Source organism: Populus nigra, chromosome 16 (genome assembly GCF_951802175.1).
Source record: "Populus nigra chromosome 16, ddPopNigr1.1, whole genome shotgun sequence".
Classification (NCBI taxonomy): Eukaryota; Viridiplantae; Streptophyta; class Magnoliopsida; order Malpighiales; family Salicaceae; genus Populus; species Populus nigra.
The window spans coordinates 2785968-2808507 of NC_084867.1; the positions used below are offsets into that span (position 1 = coordinate 2785968).

Sequence of the window (22540 nt, forward strand, 5' to 3'; positions counted from 1 at the left end):
GTTCTTCTACGTGTTTAGCGTGTATGTTGGCGTTATATTATTCCTATAAAAAAACAAGTTAAAGATGTTGACAGAAAAAACATTAGTCCAAAAAATATACAAAAGGTTTCAAAGTTTAACAAATATCTCGACTCGGCTCTTCATGAACTATTGCACCCTTTTCTTTCTATCATCCCTCTACATATGTGTTTTCAGATACAACTCCATTGGACTCGCGCCCAAGTTATGTAGCTTGGAAAATAAACCATTAGTTAATTTTGAGTAATAATCATAATCACTAGCATTTTAAGAAAAAAAAATACTTTAAAATAAAACATAGTCATTGTGCTTTACATGGTTAATAAAAGGAAGTGACCTGCTGGTATGCTTGGTAATGGAATTGTAAGTCTTCTTGTTTATGTTCAAGGACCCACTCTGTGACCACTCCCTAAAACTTTGACTGTTAATAACTCTAGATATCTCTTCTAATTACTCTTAGTGATGTGGCGAGATCTAAAATTGTTTTACCCCTCAAAGCCATCTGACTCGACTATTTGCTTAGCATAGCTCTATGTGTGTGTGTGTGTTATACTAGAAATCATGCAACCTGGTTCAAAAATTCATTAAACTTAAAAGATATAATGATGAAAAGATTACAATTTTACAAAAAAAAAAACTTGATATGTTAAAACTTACCTAATTTCACTATGATTTTTCTAGATTTGTCTGGCAACCCTAGAGTTTGTAGCATCCCACAAATGTTTTTCCTTATAATCATTTGAATAAAATAATTAATTTTAAAATTTTAAAAACATGTATATTAATTAAAAATAATTATTATATATGTACTAACCTTAAACTTCCCTATCAAGCCTGAACCACGAACATACATTCTGGATGATTTCTAAGCTAACTTTGTTGAAACAAAGTTACTTCTATCAACGCTTTCATCATTGGTTGCACATATTTCATATTTGTGAACATGAAAATCAATTAATTAACTCCAAATTATATAAACATTTAATCATTAATTTAATGTTATCTTTGAGGGAAAAATTGATGTGGTTATTCTCTCAGTAAGTTCATTGGAAAATAATAACATGCCATGTTACTAATGGAATCACTAACATAATATTTCTTGATTTTTTTAATTATTTCTATTATGTTAGAAAGTCTATTGGTAATTACCGATGGAATATTTTCCATTGGTAATTATGTTGGTAATGTAAGATGAATATTTTTTAACATTATTTTTAATGTATTTTTAATACACGAAATTTGTATTTACATGTTGAACTAAAGCTAATTAGGCTTCACTGCCTTGTTCTTAGCTTGCAAATATGAAGAGGATACACCCCTTAAGGTTCGTATACCCATGGCATGTTTTGTTTTGTTGTTTCTTAAGAAGACAAGTCAGGTTCTGAGGCTAACTACTGGATGGAATTGATTTGCCGGTCGGTAGTGATATTTGGAAAGCATGGAGGAAGTTGCAGCTATATGACAGGACAAGCTAGAACGGAATTTGACCATCACCAACACTTGTCATTTCATCCACCACTACCTCAAAGCTTGTACTAAAGCTGACGCAAAGGTATCATGTGATTTAATCTTATTCAAGCTATGTTATTACAATGTTGTTAAACCTAATTGAATGATCTATCACTGCCTACTTTTCTTCATTAACAGATGAAAAGCATGGTGTTTTTTCTCATTGAACTTGCTCTAATGCATCATGACACAATCAAGCACTCTCCATCAATGGTTGCTGCCTCAACAGTTTATGTTGCACTCTGGACCTGACACCGGAAGCCTGATTGGAGCAAAACTTGGAACTTTACACAGGCTGTTCAAAGGAACAGCTAATGTGTGTAAAAGGCTAAGCAACATTTTCTTTCTGTGAACAATTGATGGGTGATAACTTTTTTTGACTTCCATTCCTCTTTGACCAGGGATTGTGTTTGGCTAGTTGAGAAACTGCATAAGATGCCATGGAAAGACAAGCTGAAGGTAGTTCATGGGAAGTCTTCGGTTCCCACTAGAGATAGAGTTTCCTTGCTTCTTCCTGTTGGTTCTGGGTACCAGCATTTTCATTTCAAATGGGATTTTTGCCTAAGGAAATAGTAGTGGTAACAAAATCTAAATTTCATTCTCATTTTTAAGTTATCTCTGTCTTTTTGGACCTCAGATGTATAGTGAAGAACATATTTCCTCGTTGTTTTAGCAAGGCTAGACTTCTTGAGAAAATTACTTTCCATTTCTTGACAGGAAGTAGAATTTGATGATTAACCCCAACAATTTATGCGTAAATCGCCGTTCTTATGTATAATGCAGCAACTTCACTTGTCACTCCTAGAATTAAATGATGATAAATACAAAGACTATCAACATAAATAATGAGTAATTCAAGATTTGAATCCCAAACAAACAGAACAGAACCAAAGCATTAGCTGAATCTCAGGCATTGTTTTTGGGATCAAAACATTGAGAAGGACAAGGCAGAGAAAGAAACACTAATCTTGCCAAAACAGAGCAAATATCTCATTGGAATCAAAATTAGGGAGATGTCACTTCTGCTCTGTACACATAGTATGCCCCTCAAAAATCCGAAAAAACCCACTGACGAAGCAGCAATGATTTTTTCCCAGATATTTTTCTTAGACAAAGTTCTATACTGCAAGTACTCTTACATGCAGTAGAGATGTATGCTCTTTCCCCAAATTAATGGGATTTTAAGTCACTCACCATTAAGAATCAATACTGATGGATGATATAACTATTCATAACAGGGAAAAAAAAAACTCCTGCAAAAAATATAAAATGAGGTGTAGACCAAAAGGTACTCGTCTCCTGTCAATATTCAAAAAATCAATTACCCTAATTCTCAATCATAAGCCTTCTCCCAATCATCCACCACCACAGATAAATCTTCTTCTCTTGAAACTCCTCCAGATTGCATTGCAGGCTGCCTTGATGCACTGGAAGTGCTTGCATTTGATTCCAAACCTGAACTGGAAAGGCTTCCTGCAACTTGTTTTGCGGGATCCTCCATCTTGACAGAGGCAGCAGATGAACTGTCAGCCTTCTCAGAGTCTAGGACACTCCATCGGTTAATCGAAGCCACAATTGGAGCTTCTTTCCCTTTCCATGCAGAAGCCTGAACATCTGCAGAACCACCATCAGACCACTCTTCACCACTCCATGAATCTTTCCTCCAACCAGTCTCCTGCACTTCAGCTTTCTTCCACGAAGTTCCCTTCAAAGCTGCAACTGTTCCTTCCATTGCAGTCCCTGCCACTGCCCAGGCATTATTAGCTGGTGATGCCACAGATGCACCAGTATTTTGAGGAACCACGGATGCTCCATGATATAACGATCCATGATCCAGCCTTCTCATAGCAGTAGCTGCTCGAGCAGGATCATTGAATACAGCCAGTGCATTCTTATCATTCAACCAAACTAGTTCACATTCCCCACCAAACCTAAGGACCAGTGAACTTATATCTGCCTCCCTCGGCAAATCTAGAAAAGATACAACAAGCCTGGGATCCATGTCTACAAGAACATCAAAAACTGGTGGATGGGAACTTAAAGTTGTCGTACCCTTAATCCCAATCACACGAGGTGGAGGTTTGGATTTGGATGTAGCATGAACTACAAAAAAACGCTTTGGTTCCCAACCAGCAGAATAAATTGCAAGCTTCCACCTCTCAGCAATCAGACTAACTGCATCCCTTTTATCCTTCAGCATAGGGCAAAAAACATGAATCTTAAGACCACTAGTGGTTCCTCTGCTCTTGCCAAGAACCAAATATTTGCACCTTTCCTCCACAGCAAGCACCCACTTTGGATCACGCCTGTACAGATCACCAATCAACTCTGTCACTGCAGAATTCTCACCAAAATGAAGAGCTTCCAGATTAGGAGGGGTGATATCAAAAGCATCAGCAAGAACCCTTTTCCTCTCCAACTTGGCACATTCATCATCACACATAAGCTTTCTTTGGCCAAGAGGAATCTTCTTTCCAGTTGATTCCACTGGTTGAAGAGATGCTGGCAACTTGTGGAGAATGGAAGCTTCTAAAACAGTGTCATTATAACCACCATTGCTCCCCCCAGCATCACAAGGAACAGATGCTGTCATCCTGCCACAAGAGCAACTAATTGTGACAAGGAACTCACATCTGACATCAGGACAAGGAGCATGAGGATGACAAAGTGCAGTGCAAGTATGCCTGCAATCTCTCTTAGGGGCACCACATGTCTGCCCACAAGAAGCTCTCGTGCCAGTTTCATTTCCAGATGAGGTATCACAAGGCAGTGAATGACAAGTTCTTCCACATGCATGCAGACCACATTGCCTTGTCTTACCACATAGTTTGTTGCATCTGATATCCCTTGACCCACAGGGTATGTTCCCGAGAATCACATGCCCACCAACACACTCCTTAGCTACAGGCACCAAACAAGATGGGCAGTCTCCGAAGTGACAGCTATGAGAAGCTGGATGGCCACAAGGCTGAGGGACTGAGCATGGGAGCTGACATGAAGGGGGAGGTGTACCACAAGGCAATGGAGGAGGGATGGAAGTTCTCCTACACGCACATGTCAGATCGGTGAAAATTGTTTCAAGACAAGGAGGACAATGGCCACTGTGACAAAGATCATCACAAGAATGCTGTCCACACCTTAACTTCTTCCCACAAGCCATTTGACAAAAGTGCGGATCCCAATCACCAGAGAACTGATTGTTAGAGTTGGAAAGAGGGCAGCATCGCTCGCTACACCTGTGCCTTCCACAGTTCTTCTTTCGACCACAAGGCTTCTCACACAAGAATTTTTCATTCTCTGAAGTAGTTTTGTAACACTCCACAGTTTGAGAGGTTGATCCACAACGGCATTTTTGGGCTACAGAAACCAAACAAGGTGCGCAATCCCCAGAATGGCACACCTCTTTACATTGGTGCATCCCGCAAGGAAGTGATTTGCCACATATTTGTGTACATGTTGGAATTGGATCCAAACAATTCTTTCTTTCCTCCTGCAAACTTGTTTTTCCACAATAGCAAGACCTGACCCTGTCAGGCATTAACTCACAATCGCCACAAAGACCTGGATGACAAGTTTCATCACACATATGGTTTCCACAACCCAGCATCTTTCCACATGTAGAATTGCAAGAAAAAACACCATCTTCAGCTTTCACTTCTCCCTTCACTGCCATGGCACCACACAGAACAACCTCCGTCTTTTTCTTGCAGAAACATGAAGCATTGACCAACACCTGACAAGAATCGCATGGACCAACATGGCAAATCCGCTCACATCGATGACGCCAACATTCAAGAAGCTTATCACATGGGTGTCCACAGGTAACAACAGACATCCGATCAGCACATCTTGTTGTGATTATTTTCTTCCCACAAGGACACAGACGTGGTGGAGCAAAGGCCTTGCAAGGAGGACATGGCCCAGGGTGACACTGCAAGACACAATTATGAGGGCAAAGATCCTCCTTACTCCCATCAGCACCAGGAGCCTCCTTCTCAAGTGGCTTTCCACATGGTTCTCCACACGAATGAGGAGTCAAATACAAATCCGAAGGTGGATCCCTCCTCTTCCCACAAAAGCAAACATACCGAATATCCTTCAACGTCGTAAGCTGCACAGATTGACACCCCGGACAACGCCAATTAAAACCTTGATTCTTCTCCGCAATCAAATCAACAGAAGTCGGGGCACGAGCCCATTTCTTGATACAATTCAAATGAAAAATCGAGAAACAACTCGAACAAGACCAAATTGGCACAGACCTCCGAACCATATCATAACAAATCATACACTCAACCGTACTCTTCACAAGCTTCTCCTGAATATCTTGTGCAAGCTGCGGCAAATTCGGGTCATTCAATTCTCGAGTCTTCTCACTCCTCTCTATCCCCTTCCTAGGCCGACCCGCATGACCTCTAGGTGCATTCACAGTCATACCACCTTTATTATACCTATGATGTGCTGTTCCAGACCACCCATGAGCAGCATCACCCCCACCATTTCCAATGTATCTAGAGTTGGAACTCGAAGGCGGTTTGGTGTTTGCATCAACCTCAGGATTAGAATTAGCTCCTCTCGGAACCCACTTCTGAGTGGGGAATCTAGACGACCTGTTGTTGTTGTTGTTGTCTCTTCGATCATTTCGGGGTTGAAAGCTCATATTCTCTGACAACAACAACAACAACAACAACACTCCTCTGCTACTTATACAACTACTACTGGTATCCCCGCCACCAAGAAATAAATAAATAAATAAATATTGAAAATTAATGATCTGATCTTAATATATAATTGATTACAGATGATGAAGAGGAATACGTACCTGATGATGAAGAAAGATTGTTGAAACTTGAAAGGAAAGGAAATGGAGGATGGGTTTTCTACTTTTCTTGCTTCCGGTTACTACTTAGGCATCATCAACCAGGGTATGAATGGGCCTAATTATTACGAAGTAATTGAGAGAGAGAGAGCTGAACCATCCTTCCATTGAAGGTTCTGAGCATTGGAACTGTCCACTCATTGGCCCAATATTACTACATCGTGGGCCAAAAATTTTTAGGGGGTTCTGGTCTGAGCATAATTGATGCTCATTGTCTTGAGAAAACTGCTCTTTCCTTCCTTCATTCTCTAGCCAAGACAAGAGGGACATGAATGATTTGCTTGAATACTGACTGAATCTCATCCAGCAAAATCCACACACATACATCTTCACAAAAAAAAAAAAAAGAACATAGAATTCACTTTCGTCTTGTCTTCTCATTACAACCTCAATCAATCAAGGTATGTTTTGTATAATAATTAGAACAGATCAAGAAAAGAAACATCGTTTTCTCTCCACTTTTCTCCATTCTTTTTTCCATCTTTTGTTCTTGTTTATTTGGTATTTCTAAAAGATAAACAAAGCCCAGAATCTAAATTACCTAAAGATTTGTTCTTTTGAAGCTTTACTTCTAAAAGGCTTGAATCTTTTCCATGTAGGTATTGCTTAATTCTGCTCTTTTTTTGCTTCTGTCTTTCCATTGAAACCTACAGGAGATAGCAGCTATGCGTGTGTTGCATTGCATGATTGTTTTATACGAGTAATCATCAATATTGTGTATCTGGTTGATTGTTGAAAAGTCTACGCAATCTGGGATTTGATGCAATGGATACAATGGCATCAAATGTTTTGCAATTAGTGAATGGTACTTTGGAGAGGGTGACATCTGCTTTGGATTTTCCATCTGCAAGAGCTGTTGTTTTTGGTGTTCAAATTGGAGGTAGATTTTGATCTCTTTTAAAACTGGTGATTGGTGATGGTTTGATTGTGTATCTCTGTACTTGGTAATTTTAATTAACTTGTTATGTTGGCTTTGTTTTTGTTAAAGGGCATCTCTTTGTGGAGGTTCTTCTTTTAGTGGTCATTCTTTTTCTACTTTCCCAGAAAAGTTATAAACATCCTAAGCGACCGTTAACAAAGAAGGTTAGCGTGGCTTGACACTTTTTTGTTCTCTTTTCCTTCTTGTCTCTTTTTATACGTTAGTTGAAAGAAACTGCCTTCTTGCATTATGTGTTTTGTATTGTTTAGAAGTGTTCTAACTTGTCAGGATGATAAATCATGCATGTACTTAAAGATAGATGAATACATTTGAATGTTTGTACTGATGTCTTCTGACCTAGGACATTGAGCATTGAGAGTTAGCTATATTTTAGTTGTTTTTCCTCTTCTTTTGGAGCCACGTGAAAATCCATGAGGATGGAATTTAAAAGAATTCTGGAAATCAAGTTTCGAAGTTTTTGTCCAAGTTTTAAAGAAAAGAGCTCCATCATACTTTTATAATACTGAAGACTTTTGTCTCTGCTATAATATGGAGTATGAAATTGTTATTAGATATCAATTCACCAATATACCTGTCCACAGTATCCTTGAGCATTGCTTGATAGCCCACTGGAACTTCTAAGTTCTATGTATCCTTTTAAACTTCTGCATGTGGTGCTTCCTTATGAATTTCTGTTATTTTTCCTTATGACTGATTCTTAGATTTATTGGTACATGGTATTTCATTTCAGATTAGATTTGTGCTTTTCACTGGTTTAGCTTGTGGATATGTGAATTATAGTTTGTTTGAGAACTCATTCTGAAGTGTGAAGCTGTTCCAGCATAATATTACCAAAAAGTGTGTTGTCTGTAGGAAATAGATGAGCTATGTAATGAATGGATTCCAGAATCCCTTATTCCTCCAATTACAGAGGAGATGCGATATGAGCCACCAGCATTGGAAAGGTGAACATACTTATCATCTCAACACATTTGTTTGGCTCTTGTCAAAAGTATCCTTGTGCTTGCATTTATAAACCTACCCTCCTATTGTTGTATGGAAAAGCCATTAATTGCAGTTATTGAATTGATGATCTCTCGCATCCCCTCAAAGAAGTTGCTATTTTGATACGCCAACAATGACTTTGCTCAGAAGACATAACTGGACGATTCTTCTGAAATAATCACAATTCATGAGCTACTTTTTATTGCAGTGCTGCAGGGCCACATGCCATAATCAATGGAAAAGATGTTGTAAACTTTGCTTCAGCGAATTATCTTGGTCTAACGGCGCATGAGAAGCTCCTGGTGAGAAAATCTGTTCTGCTTAATTTTATTTTTCCATTTATGATAATGATTTTCCTTAAATTAGAAAATGAATGACCAAGTTTTTTATTAAAAATAAAAAATTCCTCAGGAGTCAAGTACCTCGGCCTTGGAAAAATATGGTGTTGGTTCCTGTGGTCCTCGTGGGTTCTATGGAACAATTGGTGAGACTCAATTTCAACTTTAATTTAAATGAAGCAGGATGAAGATTTGTTTCCAATTTTTTACCTTAAATGCTTACCTTCTGACAACTTTTCTTTTTCTTAGATGTTCACCTCGATTGTGAGGCCAGAATAGCCAAGTTTTTGGGAACTTCAGATTCAATTCTCTATTCATATGGACTTTCCACTATGTTCAGCACAATTCCATGTTTTTGCAAAAAGGGAGACATAATTGTTGTGTGAGTATGGTAATCCTAATTGCTAAAGATTTGTTTTACCTGTGTGGCTATATGATAGAAATCAGCTAAAAGTGTTTTTAAAAATACATAAATCCTTCATTTTTTATTTCATTCAATATGTTTAGTCCCTTCCCTTGAAATTTAGTGATGTTAGTTTGATTATCATTTTAAAATGATTATAACACACCTTTGACTATTGCTTGGTATTCCATAAAAATCTAAGATTTTATCAACGTATGCTGAGCCTAAATTATGCTCACCAATGGTACCTATATGATAATAGATGACCAAATAAGATTTCCCAGTCTTCTCATCCTTGATTGTGTATTTTTCACTGATTTGTAATATGCATATCTGGTCGCTCTAGTTGTCTGTGGCATAGCTATCCAGATATTTTACAATTTTTGGTTCATTTGTGAAACCTTTTATTTTAAAATTGTTCTGGGGAAGTTTAATATATCACTAAATAAAACTGGTACTTATTGTCTTTATTATCATTTTCCCTTAGGGATGAGGGAGTCCATTGGGGAATACAGAATGGCCTTTATCTTTCCAGAAGCACCATTGTGTATTTCAAGCACAATGACATGGAATCTCTGCAAAATACTTTGGAGAAAATCACTGCTGGGAATAAGCGAGCCAAGGAATTGCGACGCTACATTGTAGTTGAAGCTGTGTACCAGGTATGAGGTATCTTGTTTCTGTTTTGCATGCATATCAAATACATATATATTTGATAAGCTAGAATAAAAGAAAAACTTTTAAATGCTTGCACTAAAAGGGTATTGGCTGCAATCAGCACAGGAAAACCGAATCATGATATTGGATTACTTGTTTTTACCCAACTCGGGCTTAACCATTGTGTTTTTTAGGCTAACTGTTATTACATAGCGGTAACTCCTAAGTTGATGTCCAATTTTTTCTGAAGTAAAAATATGTGGCATAGTAATCACGCAAACTCGGATCACACCACCACCCTACCCCCCACCAGCCCCTCCTCTCTCTTTTGTTTGCGTTTGATTTAAATTTTATTTCTTTTAGGAGTTTGTACTTTGAAACTGACAAAGCTAGTATAGACTATAGAGGCCCCTGGTCTTGTGGGGAAATCTAGTGTTTTCCTTGCTCTTCTGACTTTATTGATTCAGTGGAATTGATTGCTGATGCATGAAGTTTCAGAAAAATGATTAATATATGAGTGTGTTAATTCAGTAACTGCATTTATTTCTTAGTGGTACTGCTAGTCATCTATTTGCTCAAACACTTTGTTATTTTACCCCATAACTGTAATGAATATTGAACTTGCTTGACTGGGATATTTATTTTTTTGCTCTGAAATCTGTAGAATTCTGGACAAATAGCCCCTTTAAACGAGATCATCAGATTGAAGGAGAAATATCTCTTCCGTGTTTTGTTGGACGAAAGCAACTCATTTGGTGTTCTTGGCAGGTTTGGAAGAGGTCTTACTGAATACCATGGGGTGCCGGTATGTTTTAAAGATTCATTTATTTCTTGTTACTGGCTCAAACTCTCTGATTTATGATTTTATGGGTTGCAGATTGAGAAGGTAGATATTGTTACTGCAGCTATGGGCCATGCATTAGCCACTGAAGGAGGATTCTGCACTGGTAGTTCCAGAGTCATTGATCATCAAGTATGAAAATATACATGCCTAATAACTTCATTTTATTGAAATTTGGATGAGTAGCCAGGTCCTTCATCATCATTCTATTAGCATATGGTAGTGCTGCAGTGGTAATGATAATTATTATTTCTTCCAATTCTATAGTGCTAATGCTTATTATTTGCTTATATTTGGCAGCGGCTTAGCAGTTCTGGATATGTGTTTTCTGCTTCTTTGCCACCATATCTTGCAAGTGCTGCAATTACTGCTATCACTGTTCTGGAAGATAATCCTGCTTTAATAACAAAGTTGAAAGAAAACATTTCTGTCTTGTGGAAAGGTTGTTGCATTACTCAGTTGTCATTCTTATGTTTTTCTTTTTAACATTCTCTCCCTTAGATACAAAGTTAGACTCATGATACATGTGTATTGATGTGTTACTATTCTTTCTTTTTTGGAAAATGGCCACCATTGTCTTGTTAATTTCACCAGCACCTTTGTCTTGTTAATTTCACCAGCACCTTTGTCTTCATTTGTATTTACTTTTTAGTAATGTTGTGTTCTCAGAATCTTTTCTTCATGAGCACTTGAGAGTCAATCCTTATGTAACACACATCAATTATTCAACCACAGAAACTGAGGCCAACTATCATATCATCATTTCGTCATAATATTTCCTTGAGAACATTTGAATTGTATGAATTGTCATTGGAATGTGATTAGTTGGACCTCTTTTGGTCATTATTAAATTGAACCGAAGTTTGAGAAAAAGCATCATATATTTTGGTCCTGTTTGTTTATTATAATCTCTTTCTTTTCCTATGGTTGAGTGAGTTAGAGGTAATGTCCGGTATAGATTTGTACAATTGCAGCATATTTCTTTACGGCGAATATAAATCATTTTTCATATGAAGTTTTATAGAAATAAAAGTTAGAAGCTCGTGCTTACAAACTAGGAAGCATATAGGCAATCTCCTGGGGAAACCATCAAGTTTTGTCTAGAGAAATTATCCAACTATGGTTTTTGGTTCAAAAATGCCAGGTTTTATTTGGAGCTAGAGACCCTGTTGTCAGAATAACTTCTTAGGTAATGATAGGGGTGCTAAACTATTTTTTGCTAAGCTGTGTATACTAAATGACCTAGCATTTATTACAAGAAAAAAATTTCAAAGCATGGAATGTAGATCTTATCATATTTAATGGGATAATTATAATTATGAAATTGAGTAATTGATAAAATACAAATTGCATGATGTCACGTCGAAAAAATATTAAGTATTTCTAGCATTATCCTCACTTTTTTTGTCTTTATATCTTTTTTATTTTTGCATGGTTTGCACAGATTTTCCTATTTCTAAATTTATTTGGTGATTGCAGGATTGTCCAACATACAGGGTCTCTCTATAGCCAGCAATCCAGAATCACCTATTGTTTTTCTCAAACTAGAAATGTCCACAGGTTCCATGAAAGATGACCTTCAACTACTCGAAGCTATCGCTGATCGGGTAAGGAATGAATTAGTCGTTTGGTTTATTATAATTACACTTTGGTTGTTCTACCTTGCACTTACTCTGTTTCTTTGTAATTATGAATTTTTCAGGCATTGAAGGAAGACTCTGTATTTTTTGTAACCTCAAAGAGATCAACCATTGATAAATGTCGTTTGCCTGTGGGGATCAGATTGTTCGTATCTGCTGCCCATTCAGATTCTGATCTGCTCAAGGCAAGTGAATCCTTGAAGAGGGTTTCAGCATCAGTGCTGACGAATCAATAATCGAATGTTGTGCATCTGGTTGATCTCGTTTCTTGCCTCTGAGCTGCATTAGATTTTGCTCGTGGCACTCATCCATCATATCCTCTTCAGATCCAAGTCAAGGAAGAATTTTTGTGTGAGAAGCCAGTGGATGTTGATAGTTTATGAAATTCTCTTGGGATTATTTGAGTTTCAACAGATCAGCATATTTAATTTTGTTTTCAGTCATAGAATTGATTCCATCACTGAGGTTGACAACAAGCAGTTGATTAGAACATTTATCAGATTGTATTGATTGGTCCAAGCAAGGTTTATAGAATATTTGTGACATGTACTCCACTTTTGGTTCCATAGTTTTTTTCAAGCTATTTAAAGAGAGAACATCTCTGGTGTTGCCACTGTTTATATTCACGGTTTGGATCCTCATTTGATGCAGTGTTTTTTAATTGAAAATATTTTTAAATGATTTTTTATATATATTTTTGAAGTGTTTTTGAGTAATTTTGATATGTTAATGTAAAAAAAATAATAATAATCATGTAACAGCCAGATTCAGAAAGTGAGTCCTTGAATCCCTGGATTTGGCATATCAAGCCTGTTCTTGCATGGGCCATTATAACCAGCTTCTTCTGGATTGAAGACAATAACGAGACTATTTCTTTCAATAACCTTGTTTTTTAGAATTTATTTGTTATTAAATTAAAAAATTATAAAAATAAATATTTACATTAAAGATAACAAATAAAATTATCAGAAAAAAATACATTCCTTAAATCTAGACGATATATCTTTTTTTTTTATCAATGTATCTCTTTATTATTTTAACAAAGTAATTTTTTATTATAAGCATTGTTTATGATCTGAAAAACAAGTTTTTTTAAAAAAAATTGATGTCTAATATTTTATATGTGATTGAAAGAAAAAAATAATAAATATGATAAAATCATGTTAGAAATCTATAAAAAAAAAAAATAAAGAACATGATTTATTTTCATAAAAATCCATGAGCATTTTTTTATTTTTTATAACCAGGTTTCTTCTATATTGAAGATAATAATGAGACTATTTTTAACAAAAAGATATAAAGATATGGAAATAATTCGGAAACTCTAAAAAGAAAAGAGTAATCCACTTTAGTAAAACACATAGCATGTTATAATCGGGTAATATTATTAAACCCAACCAAACTCGCTAGGTCAACACGGTAATTTAGTGGGTGCACTCACGATTCGATCAATCTATTCAAAATATGGTTTTTTTTAAAAAAAAAACTAAAAAAATATATCAATTTAATTTTTTATATATAAGAAAATATTGGAACTATGACATTTTAGATATACTCGGGTTAAACTAGGTTAATTCGCCTAACCAATGATCTAAGTCATGGCTGAGGTCTATAACCTTTCTTTTTAGAGTTTATTTTTTATTTAATTAAATGATTATAAAAAAAAAGATATTTGTATGAAAGATAATAAATAAAATTATCGAGAGGAAATATATTTCGTAAATCTAAATGTTTTTTTTTGTTAATGCATATCTTTATGATTTTAATGAAAGTATTTTTTTTATTATAAGCATTGTTTTTTAAATAAAAATCAATCATGATCTCAAAATCAAGTTTTTGAAAAATAATATTTTAATATTTTATACGTGATTAAAGAAAAAAATAATAAATGTGATAAAATCATATTAGAAATATATCAAAAAAATTTGATCCTTTTATTTTTATTTTTTCACAAACAATATAACCGAGTTTTTTTTTAAAAAATTAAGTATCAATTCAATGTTGAGAATTTTTTTGATACTGTGATAAATTCATAAAAAAAACAAAACAAATTATCAAATTCAATTCCCATTCAACAAAATATAAAATGATAATATTGAAAAAAAAAATCAATAACAAGAGAAAAAAAAAACTTAAAAGATAAAAAAAATCCATAATATTTATGAGGTTATAAATAGTAAAATCATTGTTTTTAAGATGTTTTTGAGAATGACATTTAAAGAACATTTAAAAGTGAGTTAAAAAAAATATATTTTTATCTCACTTTCAATCTTAACCCTTTTATTTTTTATTTTTTTGTAAGTAATAAAACTAAATCTTTTTTTTTAAAATTGAACATTAATCTAATTTTTTTTTTGACATTGTAATAATCCCATAAAAAATATATATTAATACAAATTAACAAACTCAGTTTACAATAAAAACAACGTGAAAGAATAAAATGGGAAAAAGGGATGAAAGAAAACTATTATTATCCATGGTATTTTCACTCAACACTCGTGTAGAGTTAAAAGACAGAAGCGGCTTTTAAAGACAAGATACTTTGCAGGCATTTTTATGCAGAAACATAATGACGGGACAAACATGCTAGGCAAAACCATAGTTTAAAACCTGGTCTGATTCAATGTGTTTCGAGATATGATCAATTCGGAGTTGGAATATCAATTCAGAGTTGGAATTAGGTTAGGTTAAAAAATATAGAGGAATAAAAACTTGGTGTAATCTAGCAGATTGACCTGACAAGACCGGTTAAAAATCCAGTTGCATCTCGTTAACTTTTGTTTTTTTTTATTAAAATGATGTTGTTTTGAGTTTTTTTATAAAAAAAAATTGATCCAGACGACCTGGTGATTCAGTCAAAACTCGAAACTCGAACCTTGAATCAGACCAAACCAGGTCTAAAACCTATGTGCAAAACCATACATATTTCTTTAAAAACTACGAAAAGTTTTTCGTTTTTTATTTTTTGGTTTCCAAAGTTATTCGTAGCGATGTTAGAATAGAAAATAGTAGTTTTATGATCCTGATGGAAGTCGTCCTGATAAGCATCAATGTCACCATATTGGAGAACGCAAAAGATACTACCTATGCATCTACGTACAAAATTAAACACCTTGTTGGAATGCGAAGTCCCCAAAGAAATTGCTTCCCAATATCACAACACGAATTCTACTCTTTATCGTTTTGGTCTCTCTCTTTCTTAAAACGTCCACCAGCTTTAATTTTTTTTATTTTATTATATATATATAGTGTATTTTGGATCGGCTTAAATCTACGAAATTAGGTTTTTATACCCCAAATAAAGTTTGCGAAACATAACTTGCATCCCACGGTTTGTGACCATCAATATTAATAAGCAAAGAAAATCAAACAAGAAACCACATAGAAATTAAACATATCTTCTAATCCTTCTTCTCCGCTTTACCAGCTTAGCCACCCTCATTCTTAAAATGCCTACACCAGCTTCATACAACACCTATTTATCAAAGAACCATTTCAACCAGTAGTTTAAGCTATTAGGTGAGATCTCAAGATATGATTTTCCTTGAAATGAAAGCCTTTTGAGCTTGAAATTTATACAGATTCATATTACCTTGTACTTGATTTTTATCAAATAAATAAGGATAGTGAGATTCGAACTCGTGACCGCTTGGTTATCAAGGCTCTAATACCATATCAAAGAACCATCTCAACCTAATAACTTAAATTATTAAATAAAATCTCAAGATATAATTTATATTATTCTCTAATTGAGTCTCACAGTACTTTCTTTTACTTTATTGTTTTTGTGATCCACAAGATTATTTTCTTGGAACAAGGACATGTCTTGATAGCTATTTTTTGTTTCTTTTTCGTCAGCAGTTTAATGGTAATCTGTATTAAGACTAAAGTAATCCACTTATATCATATGATTAAAGGGTTAGTAAAAAAAAATTAATGGGTTGTTAAAGAGTTCATAGGAAAGTAAGGGTGAGAACATAAATCAAGAAAACAGAAAGGATGCATGAACATCAATGAAGACTTTAACTTGCTCATGGTACAAGATACTGAAAACTAAAATATCTTGGAACATGAACATGTACGGACAGCAAATTTAACATGAATTCATAAAAAATATATTTTTCTTTCTCATATTTCTGATCATCAATGATGCTTTGTTAGGTTCCAAGTCAATTTTCATTAGTGTCTTTATGTATTGCTTCTGATTAAAGATATACTTGTATGGAAGACGAGGTAGAGGAGATCGAGGTAGGTATAGTTTGGCATTATAATTTAACTGTTTATTTGGAATTTTTTGATTTTTAAAAAAAATTAAATTAATTTTTTAATGTTTTTTAATCATTTTGGTGATGTTAAAAATAAAAAAATTATTATTTTAATAAATTTTTAAATAAAAAATAATTTCAAAAATAATTATAAAACAAGCTTTTAATCATGCATACATATATCTTTGAGAACAATAATTTTTTTTTTATTAACGTAGATGTCTAGATCAGTTTGCACGTATCTTGATTAATCCTATGAACCCTAAAATTAACGAACATGTAACCTTTCAGTGACCATCTTTATTGTGGATTTAGTAATAAAAACAACAACAACATTATTGAATTCCTGTTGGGTAATTTGCAAAGAAAAAAAATATTTTAGCTCTTATTTTTTTATATGAAAAAACATATATTACACCAAGACAACTATTTTAAATATCTTTTGAAATAAATATCTATAGGGAAGTCTTTTATTATTAATTTTTCTATAAGAATTCATGGATAATTATTTAAAACAGAAAGAGTAAAAGAAAATAAACACAATTAAAGAATAATAATGGATATTAGGAGGTTTGGTGTCAGTAAGACAACCCCACGTTCTAGTCATTACCTACCGCTCACAATTGACTGACCTAACCACACCTTCAATTTTTATATTTTATTTCGAAAATAATTAAGTTTTAATGAAACCGTTTACTTTTAGATCGAGGGATAATGGTATTTAAATTATTATTTTTTTCTTTTTATTTCAATATTGCACACTGATTTTCTTTTTCTTCTATTTATTTCTTTTTCTTCTATTTATTAACTGTACTGTTATCGAGATGATAATGTGACAATTAACTCTCCATTAAATAAGTTTGTGTTAATATTAATTTAATATTTTCTATTTTCTATTTTCTTAAGAGATAATGACACATAAAGTACTTGTATTTTATTAATATTTTTATTTAAATACTTGCATTTTTTTTTAAATACTTATACTATTTTGATCAATTAAGTAGGAGGTTAGTTTATTTTATAAATACAATTAGGCAAAATTCTTATATATCCTTATAATTCGAGTTGTTTCTGTAATATTTTTGTATAATATATTTTTATATGATATCCCTTATTAAATAAATTCATTTAGATCATATCCCAATATTTAAATCCATGAAATTCATTATAAGTACTTAAAATTCCATTGATTAATGTGACTATTTCATTGATTAATATGAAGTTGTGTAAATAGTTATTTTTTAAAATATTTTTATTTTAAAATATATTAAAATAATATATTTTTATTTTTTAAAATTTATTTTTAATATCAGAATTTATTTAAAATAAAAAAATTTAAATTTCCTTAAAACGGCTTTTCAAACATAAAATTATTATTATAGTTTCCAACACCAAAATCCTCGCTATAAATGCAAATTCATCTTCTGTCCATCTTAAACGGAGCAAACTCTCTCTCTCCATCTAAGATTCATTCGAGTCAGAAAGTAAAAGGCTTTCAACGTTGAGCTCTCTGCTTTTCCTTTCCTCGTTGCAAACATGTCTCTCTTAACTGATCTCATCAACTTGAACCTCTCGGATACCACTGACAAGATCATTGCAGAATACATATGGTATCAATCATTTCCGCTTTCACCCACGTTCCAGTCTTTCTTCTCTTTTCTTACTATGTTTCTTTCCATTTCTTTTTGCTGCAAATGGTGTTATACTGTTATTTCTCAGTTTTTATTGGATTCTTTCAGTTCCATCATTAATGATCTATCTCGCTTCTTTTCCTCAATATATTTCAAAGTCTTGATCTTGATCGGTCACTTATGTTGCAGGATCGGTGGTTCTGGTATGGACCTTAGAAGCAAAGCCAGGGTAATCAATATTTTCTCTGTTCATGCTTCTATTATGACCTTTTTAGTTGTTGTTTTCTGAAAGTTTGTTGATTTACATGAAACAGACACTCAATGGAGTGGTGAGTGATCCTCAAAAGCTTCCAAAGTGGAACTATGACGGTTCAAGCACTGGCCAGGCTCCTGGAGAAGACAGTGAAGTCATCTTATAGTTCTCTCTCGCTCTCTGTCTCTCCTTACTGCGTGTGTGCGTGTGTTTTAATGGCACTTGTCTTTTTGGGCATGGATTTACTTTTGTTTTGGTGTCATGAAAATAGCCCACAGGCAATCTTCAAGGATCCATTTAGAAGGGGCAACAACATCCTAGTAAGTCCCTTTCACTTGTCAAATAAAATTTGTTCGATTCACTCATTGATATTTCTTCAGAATTTAATTTCTGTTTATTTATTGCAAATTTATAGGTGATGTGTGATGCTTACACCCCAGCTGGAGAGCCAATCCCAACTAACAAGAGACACAACGCAGCAAAGATTTTCAGCCATCCTGATGTTGTTGCTGAGGTGCCCTGGTACATATCTATTCAATCCATGCCTTTGTTTTTCAAAGTTGTTCTTCAAATATTCTCTACTTAATTTTAACTTGTGAATATTCTTTTTCGTTTTTTATTTTCTTAAGAGATTTAGGGGGCTCTATCATAATTCTTTTGAAATAATTTAATTTAAATATGTAGGTATGGTTTAGAGCAAGAATACACCTTGCTGCAAAAGGATTTAAAATGGCCACTTGGGTGGCCTGTTGGTGGCTATCCTGGACCTCAGGTGTTAATCTCTCTCCCTCTCTCTCTTTTTGTGGTTTGATGTGCCTTCCTTTCCTTTAAATTTATTTTATTATCCTCTTTTTCTCCAAATTCTTGAGCTCCCGATCGTAAATTATTGGCAATAATATCTTAACTAAAAAAATTCAATTCCCATTTTTGGGGTCTCATGTTTTTATTCAACAGACTTCCTTAAATGGTCCTTCTGTCCTCTATTAAATTGTTTGTTTGTCAACACAGGGCCCTTACTATTGTGGTGCTGGTGCTGATAAGGCTTTTGGCCGTGATATTGTAGACTCTCATTATAAGGCATGTCTTTATGCTGGGATCAACATTTCTGGCATCAATGGAGAAGTGATGCCTGGCCAGGTACCTAACTTTTTTATTTTTTGGGGGGGGCATTCTTCAAGCTATGCAAAGGGTTTTTTTGTGTTTGTGCCATGATTTATGTTTGAAGAATTTGACGTTCTGTAACTTAACAGTGGGAATTCCAAGTTGGCCCTTCTGTTGGCATCTCTGCTGGAGATGAGTTGTGGGTTGCCCGTTACATTCTTGAGGTGCTTTGAGCTTGTTATATATTTTTTCTTGTTCATGCTAATAAATATGAATTTTTTGAAACAAAATATGATGCTGATGCTTATGCTTGTGGTTTTATGACAACAGAGGATCGCTGAAATTGCTGGAGTCGTCGTTTCCTTTGACCCAAAACCTATTGCGGTTAGATTTTGATATCTGAAACTAAATCTTTTATGATGCAAAAGTAGAGGCTTGAACATCTTATTTATGAAGCATATGCACTGTTCTTAACTTTGTTGAGTGCCTTGTTTTGCCAGGGTGACTGGAATGGAGCTGGTGCTCACACAAACTACAGGTACCATATGATCTGTACACAGAGAGACATGGATTTTCTTTTTTACGCGTTTCAAATTGAGTGTCTAATAATTGTTTGTGATGGTTGTTTCAGCACCAAGTCCATGAGAAATGATGGAGGGTTTGAAATTATCAAGAAGGCCATTGGAAATCTTAAACTGAGGCACAAGGAGCACATTGCTGCTTACGGAGAAGGCAATGAGCGTCGTCTGACTGGTCGTCATGAAACAGCTGACATCCACACCTTCTCATGGGTAAAATAATCTTTCTTCATTGTGGATTATTTGCAGCATTATCTTTCAAGATTCAAATGGTTGTTGCCTTCATTTGATAGGGAGTGGCGAATCGTGGCGCTTCAGTAAGAGTTGGCAGGGATACAGAGAAAGAAGGGAAAGGTTACTTCGAGGATAGAAGGCCTGCTTCCAATATGGATCCTTACGTTGTGACCTCCATGATCGCAGAGACAACCATCCTCTGGAAACCATAAGAGATCACCACCATTCTTGCCCCCTGGTTGATTATCGTGATTGTGGGCTATTGTCTTTTCTTGATAAAGTTGGTGCCTGGTTAGAACTGGATTGCCATTGGATTATTATCTTGGTACAAGAATTGCCTCTTCATATCGCAAGTTATTATTGGGAATGATGAATGCCCAATGAAATAACAAACGATTGTCCTCCGTTCCCTGAATTTAGTGGTGTTTTGTCTTTTGCAATTAATGAATGAAGCCCTGCTGCCTCCATTGTTTACTTCACTGTTGGAATATGGTTGGGAAGAACTGAAATTCATTATAAGGGTGGGTGTGTTTGTAGTGCTTCTGAAATTTGTTTTTTTTTTTTAAGTGTTTATAATTTTAAAAAAGCATTGAATTGGTGTTTATTTTAGTGGTTTTTTTTTATTTTAACGTGTTAATATTAAAAAAATATTTCTGAAAATTTTATTTTAATATATTTTTAAGTGCAAAATTATTTTAAAAAATATATTAAAATTGTTTTGAAACTGATTTTTTTATGTACCAGTTTTTTATTTTTCAACTAGACATTGACTAAATATAATGTATGATTAAATGTGAATTGAGGAAGTGTTTACCCAATTGATAAAAAAGAAAATGCCATTCAATTTAAATGTGAATTATCTTCAATTTTATAAAAGAGAGTGGTGGTAGCATATTCACAAGTTAACTGTATGAAGCGAAGAGAGTCAGAGTGTCCATGAGCCATTTGGGGCATGAAATTTTAATATTTTTTTTTAAAAAAAATTGTATCTTTATATGTTTTTTATGTGATGATTTAAAAAATAAATTTTAAAAAATAATAAAAGATATTACTTAATAAATATTTAATAAAAAAAACATTTGAAAAGCTGTCTTTTAAGTTAAAGTTGTGAGCTAAGTTAAGTACTTGCGTTGTCGTTTTGTTTTCGTTACGTACTCTTTACTACTTTTTTGTCATTTACATTGTCAGCTATTCTTTATCATCTCATAAACTAATGCAATCCCTTGATCCAAAAAAAAAAAACCCTAGTTTATATATATATATATATATATATATATATATATATATATATATATATATATAATAATTAATTATAAGGGTTTCTTGGGGTACTTTCAAAGAAAATATTGTATAGAGTGAAAAATTGAAGATTTGAGTATTTATTTTCTCATTAGAATTCAGGGTATATTATATAATTTTACCATTAAATCAAAGTGAAAAACTCAGCGCATTAGAAACATAAGAAAAGAAGAATACATGAAAACAAATCAAAGCCATGAATCATGGCGGAGGTGGTAAAGTCGATGGGATTAAGAGGAAATTTAAGAGGACGATAGTGGATATGTTTTAAAGTATTTTTTATTTGATAATATATTAAAATATTTTTTTTATTTTTAAAAAGTTATTTTTATATCAGCAATGGCACATGAAAACAATAAAAAAATATAAAAAAAAATTAATTTTAAGTAATTTTTTTTAAAAAAAAATGCTAATCCTCATTTAAAATGCAATACTCAACAAAAGTTAAGAGCTATAGTTAAATTTTGTCTGCTCACTAATACTAATGGCAATAAATCTTATTTCAGAAATCTTGTTGAGTATATAAAAACCTAATTTGATCATTTAAATGGTGGCATAGTGGTAAGAGTTGAAAACTAAGAGGTTTGTTTTCTTCGTGGTTCCAGGTTTGAGCAATGTGGTTGCTCATATAATAGTCATTGAAAGCTTACATGGTCATTAATTTTAAAATTCATGAAATTAATCGAGGCACGCGTAAACTTGCTCGGACATTCACTTTAAATTAAAAAAAAACCTAATTCGGTTCGTGCAAGCTAAGTTGAAATATCCACGTATGAAAAAAATAAAAATTGCAAAGCCACGTGGTGCTCTGTAGTCTAGAAATAAGGATATCTGTCTGTCTGCGACTTTGTTTTTTGTTTTAACCCATCTTTTAAAGGTGGGAAGGGGCATATCGATGCCGTACCACTTTGGCCTTTGCTTTTGAAGCCTATGTAGCCTTTTCTTGTCACTAACAACTACCGAGTCACCA

General features: G+C 33.9%; 3 protein-coding genes across 6 annotated transcripts; 2 read left to right on the forward strand and 1 right to left on the reverse strand.

Annotated features, from left to right (window-relative positions):
• Positions 1-2495: 2495 nt before the first annotated feature.
• Positions 2496-6547, reverse strand: LOC133676195 (NF-X1-type zinc finger protein NFXL1-like). Of its 2 annotated transcripts, none has more exons than XM_062097806.1 (2): positions 6350-6547; positions 2496-6242 (listed from the first exon to the last, which is right to left on the reverse strand). In XM_062097806.1, exon 2 carries the CDS (start codon positions 6185-6187, stop codon positions 2861-2863), a length of 3327 nt encoding a protein of 1108 aa, XP_061953790.1. In that variant the 5' UTR covers positions 6188-6242; positions 6350-6547; the 3' UTR covers positions 2496-2860. The 2 variants fall into 2 exon arrangements, with proteins under 2 accessions (XP_061953790.1, XP_061953788.1); XM_062097804.1 differs by having other exon boundaries at positions 2496-6245.
• A 93-nt stretch (positions 6548-6640) lies between these two features.
• LOC133676197 (long chain base biosynthesis protein 1-like) lies at positions 6641-12829 on the forward strand. 3 transcript variants are annotated; one of them, XM_062097810.1, is made up of 13 exons: positions 6641-6807; positions 7147-7286; positions 7395-7489; positions 8199-8290; positions 8539-8632; positions 8742-8814; positions 8918-9050; positions 9559-9733; positions 10393-10533; positions 10606-10701; positions 10870-11011; positions 12049-12176; positions 12272-12829. In XM_062097810.1, exons 2-13 carry the CDS (start codon positions 7172-7174, stop codon positions 12443-12445), a joined length of 1458 nt encoding a protein of 485 aa, XP_061953794.1. In that variant the 5' UTR covers positions 6641-6807; positions 7147-7171; the 3' UTR covers positions 12446-12829. The 3 variants fall into 3 exon arrangements, with proteins under 3 accessions (XP_061953794.1, XP_061953793.1, XP_061953792.1); XM_062097809.1 differs by having other exon boundaries at positions 6642-6807; positions 7006-7286; XM_062097808.1 differs by having other exon boundaries at positions 6642-6807; positions 7060-7286.
• A 5068-nt stretch (positions 12830-17897) lies between these two features.
• Positions 17898-20745, forward strand: LOC133676164 (glutamine synthetase nodule isozyme-like). Its single transcript, XM_062097770.1, has 12 exons — positions 17898-18084; positions 18295-18334; positions 18420-18523; positions 18630-18678; positions 18774-18880; positions 19043-19130; positions 19367-19495; positions 19609-19683; positions 19790-19843; positions 19960-19997; positions 20091-20250; positions 20331-20745. The coding sequence occupies exons 1-12, from the start codon at positions 18011-18013 to the stop codon at positions 20481-20483; spliced, it is 1071 nt and encodes a 356-aa protein (XP_061953754.1). The 5' UTR covers positions 17898-18010; the 3' UTR covers positions 20484-20745.
• Positions 20746-22540: the final 1795 nt, after the last annotated feature.